We start from the raw sequence: 15,730 nt of genomic DNA, 5'->3' as shown, positions 1-15,730 counted from the left end.
CCGCCTTTAAATGTGCATCTTTGAATGGAAACAGCTAATGCAAGATGATTGTAACATCCACAATCATGATTTTTCTTAGAAATTGCCGGCATTTAATGCCTTAATAATCCCGCTGAATTTCTTTCACATCCACAACTGTACTTTTTGTCCTAAATGGACTAGATCATTAGATTGTAGCTAAAAGTTTCGGTTTCACTTCATTTTGATGGTCCCTTTAACACATTCTGTTGACTATAAGTACCTACATGTCGACTATCTCTCATTAGAGTGTTAGTAGAGTATTAGTAGAGTATTAGTAGAGTGTTACTAGACTATTAGTAGAGTGTTAGTAGAGTATTAGTAGAGTATTAGTAGACTGGTAGGGTTCGGGTTAGAATAAGTTGACATGTAGTTACAAAGGTACTTATAGTCAGTAGATTGTCTGTTGAAGAGCATCACAATAAAGAGTTAACAGATATAAAGCAGACAGTCTACTAATACTCTAATGAGAGTTAGTTGGCATGTAGTTGACATAGACTTTCGGTATGTTGCAACATACTTATTGTATTTTTATATTTTGTTTTATTTGAATCTTTTTTGTTGTTGGAAATAAAAATAAGTAAAGATTAATGTGAGCGTGGCGTCTCCTGAGACGGTCTGGGGCAGATTTAACAGCGCTTGGCCTGTGTCCGGCGATCATGGGCTCGGTCTGTTTGCACAAGCCTCCTCAGAGACACATTCAGCAGACCGGAAGCAGCTTTTGCATGATCCCAGCTCTCAAGGTTATGAGGGTAGAGAGGGGATTTCCTCATAAGGGCTTGTGTCATTCTCAAAAATACACATGCTTATTCTGAAGCCATGAAATATTCAGCTTACAATCTGTTCTTCATCTTTTTTTGTATTTGAAGTGCTTTGAAATCTATTGGCTTGATTGCCATTGCAGGAATGAAAAAATGCAAAGTTTACATTACAATTAAATATCCATTTCTCGGGGAAAGGGAAATGATAAAAATACATGACGTTCAGACAAAAACAAGTTTAACTCTTGTGATTTATATAAAGCAAGTCATCTTTTATTTTTAACCTTATCTGAGCTTTTCTATATACAGAAGTATATTCATTTATTTGAATGAAATAAGCTTGACCCGATTCTATGGTAGGCTATTTATTTAGTCACTTACAAACAGGGTTGCCAGGTCTGTGTTACAAAACTAGCTCAATGATCACATCCCATAAAAATCAAAATATGCCATTCAATGTATGCTATGATCAAAGTTATATAAAATGAAAACCTCTACCATAGTGACCATTAACACAGGCTCTCTAGCAGTGGCCCTACTTCACAAAACTTAGCAGTTTTATCATTGGTAGAATATAAAGTATTTCAATTCAAGCGTTTTAGTCAAATAGGCCTATATTAAATGCAATTTGTCAAACATTTAACCCTCGGGGCTTCAACAATCTCATGACAATAGCCTACCGTGATTTTTGTACATGCATAATGATGGTTTCATGTTATTCTTTGACGTTCATTGGAGTGCAATGTAATAAATATGAAATATAACAAGTACCAATGTAGGCCTATAGGCTACAACAGTATTTTCTGTGAGTTTTCTTGTATTCCCAAGTGACAGAGTAGCCTATGCTATCATAATAAATAGCGTATTTAAAAAGGGAAAACATTTTAATTCTATATTCTAGAATTCTAGAAAATTCTAGTGCATTGTGGTTTCGCTAGTTGTTGATCTATGCACACAAACGCGCCGCCAGTCAGAACGCCTTTGACCCATGCGTCGCGTCTCGCGTCATGAGCGTTGCGTGTTTAGACAGCGAATCAAGTTATAAATAGTTTAACTTGAAAAGACCCGCATTCACAGCTGTTTTAAACACCAAAACGCGTCACGCGTGAAGCTCCTCGCGTTTACTGTAGGGGGTCGCACAATATGCATGGACATGCTGTTTTTATCAGCGTCTCGCGTCAATAGCGTTGCGTTTTAAGACGCGTGGCAAGTTAAAAATAGTTTAGCTTTTAACAATGCTTCTTGAGATCCCCGCGTTCACAGTTCCGTCGCGTCGCGAGCTGTTTTTGAACGCAAGAACGCGTCCGGTGTGAACGCCCCATGTTTTTCGGATCGACGCCGCGGCGCGCTCTTGCAATGCTAGTGTTGTTGGTTATAACAGGCGCGTTGTAGATGTTCGCGTCGCGTGTATGATGAGGCGTGGGGAGGGTTCGGCTGGCCAATGCGCCAATAGACGCCGATGGCTTGGAAAGCCGCTTCTGTGCGCTTGATAGTATGAAGACGCCTTGACTCTCACACGCGTTGAGATTTCACACAGCTGTGATTGAGAAAAATATTCCTAATATCTGATCATAAATGGACGGATCAGGAGCAAAAGCATTCGCGATCCACTTGTCACCGAGGGAGAGCAATCACTGGGAATAATGGGGAATACAACACCCAAACCACTGATAGGTAAGAGATGGATTGGCTGTCCATTGGTTGACATGTCTTGCAACAGAAATCAGAAGCATTTTAGTCTGCTTTAATGTGGATAGATATGTTTAATATCTTGATTTCTTGTGCAAATATCACTCATGTATACGAGATCCTGAACTATATTGGGATGACAGTGTGCTCTGCGTAGGAGTGAGAAGATGACTGGTGATGTTCAAGTTATTCATTTCTTAAAGCAATTAATGCTTTTTTACTTAATTTGACTATGCGTTCAACACAGAAGATGATTATATCTATCATAACAGACATGATATCTGCAATAACAGAGTCATTAAAGAGAGCAGAAGAGCGAATGCTGAGGATAAACAGTGCAGAAGATGAGAATCCCTCATCCATGGGAGAAGCTCTGTGTTTCTCCCAGATTGAATGTTCACAGAGTGTGTCTCAAGCATAACATATAGACACACAGGGTCCATTTTAAGCCTAGATTTACCCTATAGATCAGTGTAAGTTCAAATAATTGCATTTTATGGGATTTCAATACCTGAAGTGAGCTTAATCTGCCTGCTGTTTAAATATATGCTCGGGTTCAAAAGTATGAGGAGGACACATTGACAATATTGACCGTGTTAAAACAAAAGTTAATTCCAGACGGAAACTGAATGAAGAAATATTTCAGATTGTAGGCCACTAATTGCATAATAAAATTTGTGACGTTGATCATATGAACTGCTTATGTTCTTGCTCCATTGAAGCACAAGATGAAGATCATTAAAACTCAATATTAAGACGTTCATGAAGTTCATGTAAGCTTGTTATGTGGATGCTATAATTAGTAAACAAAGAGTCGTATCCGGTAAGAAAAGAATGCAAAAGCATTTTCACCAGTCTCATAATCTGGTCCCTGCTGTAGGTCTGAGCTTGTAGGAAGAACGTGGATTTAATGAGATATTTAATTGGTATATTCTACATTATAGGTGAAGCTCCGAGCACATGGCTGGCACATGTAAGCTCACCGTGTGCATGGAAAGGTTCAGTCATGATGTCGGGATGTGATTGAGTTCTGCTGCTCATTGAACCCAACAGTATATTCTTTGTTTTCATATTCACAAATAAATCTCTATCTGGCATCCATTATTTCTCATTGTGTGCTCAGTCCCCACCCTAGGAACCAGTTCTGCCTGGAGCAGTTGCTTTAACAGCACAATGCACTCAATGCATACACGGCTAACATGGATGCATCTGTTGAGAGGTTTGATGAATGATTTATTTTTAGGCAATGGTGAACTTGTGTCTGGTTTAATGTGCTTGAATGTATGGCTTGGCATGCAGTGCAGGACTCAGAAACACACGTGATTGGGTGTGTGGGACACAATGCTGGATCAGGTCACACTACATTTTCTGGAACTGTCTGGAAACACATGAATGTATTCATCTTGGTGTTTACATCACTCTTTTCATTTTGCCAATTTATTAAATGCAATTGCCAAACCGGATCACATGGGTATTGGTAAACATCTTAGACAATGAAAGGCAGGAAATTCAAGATTTATTCTTCATGAGATCTGAAGCCTGGATATATGAGCTGGCACATAAAATAATTAAAATGCAGAGTGACTTTTGACTTTTCAGTCCATTGATTATATCTGCATAATATTGGTTATCTTGCAGTGTATTTATGTGATGAATTTGGTGCAGTTGTAATCGAGTTAATGTAAAGTGCAATTTGACTATATGCATCTAGACAACAGACAAGAATAAGCAGAAGTCAGAACACAGATATTGTAATTAAGTTTTGTTGCAATATGCAGTTCTGTCACTAATTTGTAGCAACACATGGCTAATATAGTCATTACATTTTTCAAAATTTAGAAACTTCATCCTCAAGATTTGATCACAATATTCTTATGTTAATTAACAGTGATTCTGGCTTGTTTTGCAAAGCACGCTAAAAGTCAACTGATATGGGTTTTAAAATCAATGTATCAGTCAGAGTTGTAGTCTCACGACCGACATATGCTGTGACTCTGGCTTTAAATCAGATGCATATCTAATATCTGGACATCCGACCCACGTTTAATTACGTATCCGATTCCCATTGACATTCCAAGCCACCACAAGGCCAGAGAAACAATGATTTATTTTAATGAATTTAATGATTTATTGGTTTGAAAAATGTACATATATAGATTGAACACTCACAGAAACATTCAGGAGCACAGAAACCTTTTTTTTTTGAGCAGCTGCCCCATGAGTTTTATTAATAAAAATAGATTTGTTACTGAATACTACATTTTATTTTTCCGCAGTGAAGTGATAATGTTGCTGTTTTTGCAGTATCTAAACTCACTGCTTTACAAACTCATGAAAAAAGGCTGTTGTCTTCCCTTTTGCAAAATAGTTAGACAAACTTCAACACCCATAATGCACTGGGCCTGTTGTTGTTTAAGGCCCCTCCCACCAGTCTTCTCTGGATACGCTTACAGAGTCAAATACCACCTTGCTTTAGTAGGAAATACTTCTTAGCAAACTTTTAGTCACAGTGGTGTCGACTTGTGTTGTTCCCAGTGCAAGAATTCAGAGAGATCGTTTAGCGGGAGTGAGTTACTTTGGGTTTCAGTGAAGGATCGAGTGTGTTGTTTGTTGTAAAACCAAACTTGTGTCTTCAGCTGGTAAAGTGTAATCCCGTCTGGCTCGAGCGTTTCCCATAATGTCACGCATGAGGTCAGCAGACGGAGAGAAGACGGTGTTTAGTGGCCGTTTGAACACATTCGACCACATGAGCGTTTACAGTAGTAAAGCAGAGTGTGTTTAACTCCCTCTGGAAGTGCTGGAGAGTGGACGAGCTCAAAGCGTCTCAGACCCGCTTACACCTGTGTTTAGAGTCCAAAACCAAAACACATCTTAATACCAGCTGTAAACAGGGCCTTAGAAACAACTTGACAAACTGCAATATGCAACCCAGGCTCATCAAAACTCAAAAATCTGCCCTATACTATACAATTAACTTCAGATTCCAGCTGAAATGAACACAGGAGCAGATCATTGACTTTTTTCACGTGGTGTCTTGCACCATGATTCACTATTTGTAATATGTTCTATGTTCATATGTGTGTTTTCTGACAGTGCAGTCGCTCGCGTCGAGTCTGAAACACCAGTCACAATAACACAGATCAAACACTCGCCCGTCACACTTTACAGTAAGGTTCATTAGTTAACATTAGTCAACTACCTCAGTTAGCATGAACTAATAATAAACAATACTTCTACAGCATTTATTAATCTTAGTTAATATTAATTTCAGCATTTACTAATATGTTATTAAAATCAAAGGTTGTATTTGTTAACATTAGTTAATGCACTGTGAACATGAACAATGAACAGCTGGATTATTATTAACTAACATTAACAACGATTAATAAATACAGTAACAAATGTATTGCTCATTGTTAGTTCATGCCAGTTAATACATTAACTAATGTTAACTAATGAACCTTATTGTAAAGTGTTACCGACTCGTGGAAGCAGCTGATAGGGCACGACTGTTTGAGTGTTTTATCTCACGGTTGCTTAGTACTTAGCTTGCTAACACTCTTGGTTTGGTTTAGGGTTAATTTTCCCCTGTACAGCTGTGAGGCTTGAGAAATGCTGTTTGTATCTGAACACTGATGGCATAAAGCGAGCTATAGACTCGTGTGTGTGTGTGTGTGTGTGTGTGTGTGTGAGGGCTAGAGATAAGAGTCTATGAACTGGACAGTGGCGTTGTCATTATGCTCAGCTCTGAATGGATAAGTGTACACCTATATTTGGAAGCCATGAAACACCCCGCTCTGCTTCACAAGTGGCGTTTAAGTCTCATCTCTCCTCAGCCTATCACAAATCAGCGGAGAGCTCTGTCAATCACAGGGGGCTGTTGTGCTTCATGACTTCTGCCACAGATCAGTTGGTGAAAGACACTCGAACGGAGAGTAAAGCTGCCAGCGATGGGTCTCGCTCCCGGAAGTTGCTCTTCATTTGCATAAAGTTAAACATATCTCAACTTTGTGGTGTTTCTGGACACGTCTACATCTCTGTCGCATCACTGTCGCTCGCGTCGCCGGGATTCACCGGCTCTCCATTGAGACGAAAGGGATCGTGTCGCTTTGTTGCCAGTGTGAACGCAGAATGAATGGAAAGTAGTTGCGTAGTAGTTGAGTAGCAACGATTAATCGCATCCAAAATAAAAGTTTGTTTACATAATATATGTGTTTGTACTGTGTATATATAGATACACACATATGCATGTATATACAGTGCTATGCATAAGTTTAGACACCAAATTTCTTTGTGAATGAATAATGTATCGTAAATAAATAAATGTTCTTCCTTAAAATACAGGGTGCATAAGTCTGGACACCCCTATGTTAAATTCCCATAGAGGCAGGCAGATTTTTATTTTTAAGTATTTTTTTTTTATTTATTTTTTAGGATACTATGCATCCTGATAAAGTTCCCTTGGCCTTTGGGATTAAAATAGCCCCACATCATCACATAGCCTTCACCATACCTAGAGATTGGTTTTATTTCAGTTAGCCTTATAGCTAGTTTGATTTGCATTGAGAGATGATCTTATGGAAAGTACCCCATGCCAATCTCTAGGTATGGTGAAGGCTATGTGATTATGTGCGGCTATTTTAATTCCAAAGGCTCATTTTTTAAATTGAGGCATTAAGATCAATTTCCAAAAGATGATTTTTTTATTCCTCTTTTTAGACAACTTTAGCATGGGTGTCTAAACTTATGCATAGCACTGTATTTAAGAAATATTTGCATGTATATGTTTATACATAATTTATATTATAATATAAATATTTTATATATTAATAGCACATTTTTCTTAAATATATATGCATATGTGTGTATTTATATATACACAGTACAAACACATATTATGTAAACACAAACTTTTATTTTGGATGTGATTAATCACAATTAATCATTGCATATATATATATAGATATAAAGCATTCTATGTCTCTGTTAGTCCCACAATGTTGTGTCTTTTCTGTCAAGAAACATGAAGCGCGTCATGCTGCTCATTTGTAAAGTGTTGTTTAAATGGAGCACTTGTATTTCTCTGAGAGACCATGGAAATGTTAATCATAATAGCAGTGTTGCGCACATCCTCATGAAGAATTCCCATAACTGTGACAGAATACAGCAACACATGCTGCATGTTTCACTGGTTTCATGCCTAAACTGCTGTTAGATGTAATGCTGAACTTGGGAAATGTGCCACATGTTTTCTGTAAACCATTTAGAGCTTATCGCTACACAGACAGTAGTTTAGGCAGAGCTAAAAGCTAATCGCTACACAGACAGTAGTTTAGGCAGAGCTAAAAGCTAATCGCTACATAGACAGTAGTTTAGGCAGAGCTAAAAGCAGAGTACCATGCATCAGATGTACATTTAAACACTACTGTACAACTGAGGAAGAAATAATTCTCTTATAATAGGCTACTATTTCCCTTTAATTGTGTGAATCTCCCAAAAAATATCCAGGTTGTATTACACCCAAAAATTACCAGAAATTCTTAAAGGGGGGGTGAAATGCTCATTTTCACTCAATCTCCTGTTAATCTTGAGTACCTATAGAGTAATATTGCATCTTTCATATCTCCAAAAAGTCTTTTGTTTTATTATATTTTTGAAAGAAAGATAGGCTGTACCGAGTCTTTCCGGAAAAAAACGAGCGGCTGGGGGCGGGCCGTGTGTGCTAACGCGCCGAGCTAGTGACAACACACAGAGACATTTGTTCAACAGTTTTACTCACCGCCCGGTTCCAACGCACGACCGCGAACCTTTATCATTGTGACTGCTCGGATCCTTAAGCATTAGACGATCTGCAAATCCGTCGATCTGGGCTTTGTTTATAAAACAATCATCGTCGAAATGCAGGGAACAACAGTCTTACACAACTCCGTTGATGCTCTGGAAAACAAACTCCATCCACTGGTCCCTTAACGCTGGGTTCTTTGGGAATCTGTGCAGGGTTGTCTTGCCCTGGCAACCAAAAACACACTTCTTTGGTGACATTGACTTCCCAAAAGCCGGCAGGGCGCTTTGATGGCGAACTGCTTTCACTCTCTTGCTCTGGTCTAAGAGTGCGCGCGCGCCCGCGATCTTACCGGAGAAGTGCACTTAGAACCCGTATAAGGAAATTCTGCTCTATCTTACGTAAGACAGAGCCATACTCGAAAAAAACTTTCCGAAACTTGTGACAAACCGGAAGAAGTATTTTTGGAACAAAAATACTCCTTCAAACGTACAACTTAGTAGAGGTCGACCGATATGGTTTTTTTCAGGCCGATGCCGATGCCGATCTTTTGAAATCCGGGTCGGCCGATGGCCGATAAATGCTGCCGATTTATTTTGGCCGATATTTGGCCGATTATGTGCTTGTTTTTAACCTCTATTTGAAAGATAAAATGTAACACAAATAATTACTTAAGATAGACAAAATTTCTCAACAAAAACATTTATTGAACACTTTACCAATCTGCACGTCTACAAAACACAAAAAGAACTTGAGATATGTTTGGTAATTGTACCTGAATGAATTGAAAATTAATTTGCTACTAATTTCAGATTAATATATTTGTTTTCCTTAACATTTTAATTAACAGTAACTTAAACACTTTGCAGTTTGAATGATGTCCTGATAAACAAAATGACGGAGTATGTTTTTATGTTTCCACTGTTCGATCGTGCCCGTGCCTCACACACGCGCGCGCGCGTTTGCACACAAATATAAGTAAACACTTTGCGACTTTAAACACACACGACTTTTCGATCGCGCCCGCGCCTCTCTCTCTCTCTCTCTCTCTCTCTCTCTCTCTCTCTCTCTCTCTCTCTCTCTCTCTCTCTCTCTCTCTCTCTCTCACACACAACATATTACAGCATTGCAATCTTTACATCGCAGCCGGCATAGATATCATATAGCAGCCGGAGCTAAAGCGGAGCTACAGATTAGGTGTCCCTAAAGAACTCGCGTATCTAACAGTAGTTCCGCATTACTTTGCACGCAAGTTTTATTTATTTTTATAGCGTGTATTCTCCGTGGAAATTTATACACCGAACCGTGGTCCGTGACTCCTGTACCGTTTCGGTTCAATACGAATACATGTACCGTTCCACCCCTAGTCTACAATGAAATACAGTCACACATTACACTACTGTTTGGCCAGCATTTTAACCGTGTTTAATCCAGCTACTAGCTAACGGAATGCTAAAGTTAACTGCTGACTAGTGTCAAGTGCAGCGAAGCGATGTTTCTGTTATTCTAACGTCCGTTTTCAGAGCATCAAGAGAAGCACAGACATAACAGTAGCACTGATTGTAACGGTAAAAGATGAGGAAGCAATTGCAAGTGTACTTATTTATTGAGAAGGCAGAACAATGAACAATCAACAGCTGGGACACAGGATGGCAACGCAGGGACCCCGATGGTCAGATGATCCAGTGCAGACGGTGAAGTGGTGCGGTGAGTCTCCCAGGTGACGAATAATCCAGAATCCAAGGGAACACGAACAAAACAGGAACAAGGCAGGCACAAACTCGACACGAAGACTGGGAACACAACCGGGAACCACATACAACGATCTGACAGGGGAAATGAGAAAGTGGTGAGTATTTATGGGGTGATGAAATGAGCTGCAGCTGGTGACGGGAGTGATGAGCTTAATTGTTGATGATCGCTGATCAGACGACCCGCCCACACAATCAATGCACAACACACACACACATGACAACAGAACACGAGACAAGAAGAAGACAATGGATTTATGAACCGTGACAGTACCCCCCTCCCTAGGAACGCCTCCTGGCGTTCCCAGGCTCCCTTACCTGTCGATTGTAATCATCGATAAGGGAGTGATCCAGAATGTCTCTAGCAGGTACCCAACTTCTCTCCTCCGGACCGTAACCTTCCCAGTCCACCAAGTACTGAAATCCGCGTCCCCTTCGCCTCGAGTCCAGAATACGATTAACCGAATAAGTCGGTTCCCCATCTACGAGTCGCGGCGGGGGGGGAACCGGGGCTGGCGGATTAATGCGTGCAAAAAAGACGGGCTTAATTTTAGACACATGAAAGACGGGATGAATCCTCCTGTACACTGGAGGAAGATTGAGGCGGACTGTCACCGGACTAATGATTTTAGTGACAGAGAACGGGCCAATGAATTTGGGTGCAAGTTTATTAGAAACGGAGCGGAGCGGAATGTCCTTAGTAGAAAGCCACACTTTGGAACCGACAACATATACGGGAGGCCTACGCCGGTGGCGATCGGCTTTGGCCTTGGTGCGTGCCCCCACTTGGAGTAAAGTCTCACGGGCTCTAGTCCAAGTGCGGTGACACCTCTGGACAAAGGCGTGGGCGGAGGGGACCGCGACTTCGGATTCCAGACTAGGAAAAATAGGTGGCTGGTACCCTACACTACACTCAAACGGTGATAGGCCCGTGGATGACACTGGCAACGTGTTGTGGGCGTACTCCACCATAGACAGTTGCTGACTCCAGGAGGAAGGATTCTTGGACACTACACATCGCAACGTTTTTTCCAAATCTTGGTTGGCTCGTTCGGTCTGACCATTGCTCTGGGGATGGAACCCGGAGGACAGACTGACAGTCGCCCCCAGAAGTCTACAAAACTCTCTCCAAAATTTGGACACAAATTGGGGACCTCTTTCAGAAACCACGTCCGTCGGGAGGCCATGAAGCCGAAAGACATGGTCAATGACGATCAACGCTGTCTCCTTGGCTGACGGTAATTTGGGCAAGGGAATGAAATGGGCCGCCTTCGAGAACCGGTCCACCACGGTTAAAACTACCGTGTGACCCTGGGAGGGTGGGAGGGCGGTGATAAAATCTAGAGCGATATGGGACCAGGGTCTCGAAGGCACCGGCAGCGGTTGAAGTAACCCATCCGGGGGTCGATTGGAAGTCTTACCCATGGCGCAGACTGAACAAGCCAAAACAAAACTGTGAACGTTACGAGCCATACCAGGCCACCAGAATCGTTGCTTGACTAAAAATTGAGTACGATTAACTCCTGGATGGCAAGCCACATTGGAACAATGACCCCACTGAATAACGCTGGACCGTAGACCCTCAGGCACAAATAAACGGTTCGGTGGACAACGAGTCGGAGGCGTTACCCCTTCTAAGGCCTTCTTGACCTTCGAATCGACCTCCCATCTGAGTGAAGAGATGAATAGATTCTCTGGTAAAATGCACTCGGGAGTAGACGGGCGTTCGGAACGGTCAAAAATGCGCGATAAAGAATCGGGTTTGATGTTCTTGGAACCCGGGCGGTACGAGAGAGTAAAGTCAAAACGACGAAAAAAAGAGCCCACCGAGCCTGCCTGGAGTTCAATCTTTTAGCAGTCCGAATGTATTCCAAATTCTTGTGATCGGTCCAGACGATAAAAGGTACCCCCGACCCTTCTAACCAGTGGCGCCACTCCTCCAATGCTAACTTGACTGCCAACAACTCCCTGTTGCCAATGTCATAATTACGCTCGGCAGGGGATAAACGATGTGACAAAAACGCGCAAGGATGCATCTTGTCGTCTGAAGGAGAACGCTGGGATAACACTGCACCTACCCCCACCTCTGACGCATCGACCTCCACCACGAACTGACGTGATGGATCAGGGGTTATCAGAATAGGGGCTGAAACAAAGCAACCCTTCAGTTTGGCAAACGCAGCCGAGGCTGCGTCTGACCACCTGAACGTAGTACTGGGGGAGGTCAAGGCGGTCAGAGGCGCGGCTAGTTGGCTGAAGTTGCGAATGAAACGCCGGTAAAAATTGGCGAACCCCAGGAACCTCAGTAGGGCCTTACGGGAATCTGGGTTTGGCCAATCCACCACAGCCTTAACCTTGTCAGGATCCATGCGCATTCCCTCAACCGAGATGATGTAACCTAAGAAAGGAACAGACTGTGCATGAAAAACGCATTTCTCTGCCTTGACAAAAAGCCCATTCTCTAGCAACCTCTGAAGCACTTGTCGGACGTGTTGCACATGTTCCTGGAGAGACGAAGAAAAAATCAATATGTCATCCAGGTAGACATAAATGAACTGATCGACCATGTCTCGTAACACATCATTGACAAGTGCCTGGAAGACCGCTGGGGAGTTGGAAAGGCCGAAAGGCATAACCAAGTATTCAAAGTGCCCCCTGGGGGTGTTAAAAGCGGTCTTCCACTCATCCCCCTTCCTGATGCGGACCAAATGATAAGCGTTACGTAAATCCAATTTCGTAAAGATAGATGCTCCCTGCAACCTCTCGAAAGCTGAAGACATCAACGGCAAAGGATAAGTATTCTTTACCGTGATGTTGTTCAACCCCCGGTAGTCAATACAAGGTCGCAGCGACCCATCCTTCTTCCCCACAAAAAAGAACCCCGCCCCCGCTGGAGAAGAGGAAGGGCGGATGAACCCCGTTGCTAGAGAATCAGAAATGTATTTCTCCATGGCCTCTCTCTCTGGAACCGAGAGTGAATATAACTTGCCCTTAGGCGGAGACGTACCTGGTAATAACTCTATAGCACAGTCATAGGGACGATGCGGAGGAAGAGAAGCAGCCCGAGACTTACTGAACACCTCCTTCAGGTCCAGGTACTCCGCGGGCACGTTAGATAACTCCACTGTCTCCTCCTGAAACACAGGGACAGAAACAGACGGACAGGCAGACACTAGACAAGACTTATGACAAAAGCTACTCCACGAAGACACAGACTGAGATGACCAGTCCACTTTGGGGTTATGACGGGTGAGCCAGGAATGACCAAGGACGACGGGTGCAAGGGGAGTGTCCATGATGTAAAAGGAGATGGTTTCGGTGTGGTTGCCTGATGTGATGAGGGTGATGTCTTCGGTGGCAAGTGAAATGGTGGGGAGTTCTTGACCGTTGAGTGCGTGTACTGCAATCTGATGAGTGAGGGATCTGAGAGGAATTTGAAACCTGAGTGCAAAAGTGTAGTCCATGAAATTACCTTCAGCCCCAGAGTCCAGAAGTGCTCGACAGTCGTGACGGTGAGAGGACCATCGGAGCCTTACCGGGAGGAAAGTAGATGTGGATGAGGTCTTCTCGGCAGAGATCCCACCCGACAGTAGCCTCATATTTACTGCCGGGCTGGGCCTTTTAACGGACAGTTGTAAGCAAAGTGTCCCGCTCTTCCACAGTACATGCAAAGGCCCTGGGATCTCCGCCTTTCCTTCTCCTCCCGGGAAAGCCGGGCTCGACCCACCTGCATGGGCTCGTGATCTTCGACGGGGCCGACCGCGTCCCTCTCTCTGGATCGTGGTCCCTCGATCCCTCCTGGGACCCGCTGGGACTGAAGACGTCGATCAGCTCGAGAAAGACGACCATCCACTCTTATCGCCAGGGCAATGAGATCACTCAATCTGGCCGGGAGGTCCATGGCGTAGATCTCTTGTTGGACGCGGTCAGCCAGCCCATGCAGGAACATGTCCCACTGCGCCTCCTCGTTCCATTGGCTCTCGGCTGCCAGAGTCCGAAACTCGATCGAAAAGTCAGATACCGATCTCTCTCCTTGCTGAAGGTCGGCTAGTACTCTGGCAGCCTCGCGTCCGGACACGGAGCGGTCGAACACCAGCTTCATTTCTTCTGAGAGCCTTTGGAACGAGGAGCAGCATTCTTCCTGATTCTCCCACACCACCGTTCCCCAAAGCGCCGCTTTCCCAGTCAGAAGCGCCAGAACAAACGCGACCTTGGTTCGCTCGTCGTGGAAAGTCCGGGGCTGCAGAGAAAAATGCATAGAGCATCTGGTCAAAAAGGATCGGCAGTAATTGGGTTCACCTGCGTAAGCCTCCGGAACTGGCAGGCGGGGCTCTGACTGGGATGGGTCCGCTGGTGGTGGTGGGGGAATCGGCGGTGCGGGTGGCGCAGCGGGAACCTGTGGTTGTTGTAGCTGCTGGGTGAGCCCGGACACCTGCGTTACCAGAGCCTGAACAGCGCGAGCTGTCTCATGGAGATTCTTCTCCTGCGTGTCCATCCTCTTCATGCATTGATTCAGGAAATCCTCCATAGGATTGGGAGGACCACTCGCTGCTTCCATGCTTAAGGTCAGATCGTTCTGTAACGGTAAAAGATGAGGAAGCAATTGCAAGTGTACTCATTTATTGAGAAGGCAGAACAATGAACAATCAACAGCTGGGACACAGGATGGCAACGCAGGGACCCCGATGGTCAGATGATCCAGTGCAGACGGTGAAGTGGTGCGGTGAGTCTCCCAGGTGACGAATAATCCAGAATCCAAGGGAACACGAACAGAACAGGAACAAGGCAGGCACAAACTCGACACGAAGACTGGGAACACAACCGGGAACCACATACAACGATCTGACAGGGGAAATGAGAAAGTGGTGAGTATTTATGGGGTGATGAAATGAGCTGCAGCTAGTGACGGGAGTGATGAGCTTAATTGTTGATGATCGCTGATCAGACGACCCGCCCACACAATCAATGCACAACACACACACACATGACAACAGAACACGAGACAAGAAGAAGACAATGGATTTATGAACCGTGACACTGATATGAAGCACAGAAATGCGCGTTGATATTCGGTCCGGTAAATAACGGTCGTTAAGGCACCAGTGCCGTATTAGCTCCGTCTGTAGCTACCCAACCCTAGCGACAACGACGCTAGCAAAGCAAAGCCAGTCCTTCACTAGCATATAGTTGGTCTCTTTGGATGAGGTCTACTCACTCTGCTGGAGAATGACTCTAGGCGCAGCGTGCGTCGAACGCGTGTTCCACAACAACAACAACACTAGGCTGCCCACAGATGCGCCTGCCTAATAATCGGCTTGATACACTTGGATATTGGCCGATGCCGATTATGTTAAAAATGCAAAAAATGAATGAATCGGTCGACCTCTACAACTTAGTTTTTGAAACTTTGTCCATGTTTAGCATGGGAATCCAATTCTTTAACAGTGTAAAAAACTCAGTATGCATGAAATAGCATTTCACCCCCCCTTTAATGAAAATGACACTTATTTTAGGATCTTTAACATTGTTATTATACTTGTGAGCGGCACTTACAGTATGAGGAGTTTCTGGGTGTTTCTCCCTCAGATCTGCTTCGAGGTCTTGATTGTGGCATTTATTAGAGGTTTAGAATCCATTATTCCTGTAATTCTTTTGTCTTTTATGAATTTAATAAAGAACTCTCGTATTCTGTCCAAACACACCGCGTCATTACGTCAGGTGACTGTAAA

At 43.4% G+C, this 15,730-nt stretch overlaps 1 protein-coding gene across 3 annotated transcripts in view; it reads left to right on the top strand.

The window, feature by feature from the left end:
* The window catches only part of neurl1b (neuralized E3 ubiquitin protein ligase 1B), a 66,656-nt gene that overhangs the window by 35,725 nt on the left and 15,201 nt on the right, over window positions 1–15,730 (top strand). The window contains exon 1 of one of the 3 annotated variants that reach the window (XM_081383266.1): window positions 1,849–2,453. The exons of the other annotated variants lie outside the window; for them this stretch is intronic. Coding sequence (XP_081239392.1) covers window positions 2,423–2,453 — 31 coding nt within the window. The 5' untranslated portion in view covers window positions 1,849–2,422. Of the gene's footprint in view, window positions 1–1,848; window positions 2,454–15,730 lie in introns of those variants that run through there. 3 annotated transcript variants of the gene reach the window in all.

The sequence above is a fragment of the Scardinius erythrophthalmus genome (assembly GCF_964197995.2).
Source record: "Scardinius erythrophthalmus genome assembly, chromosome: 13".
Classification (NCBI taxonomy): domain Eukaryota; kingdom Metazoa; phylum Chordata; class Actinopteri; order Cypriniformes; family Leuciscidae; genus Scardinius; species Scardinius erythrophthalmus.
This window is presented reverse-complemented; position numbering and strand designations above follow the sequence as displayed.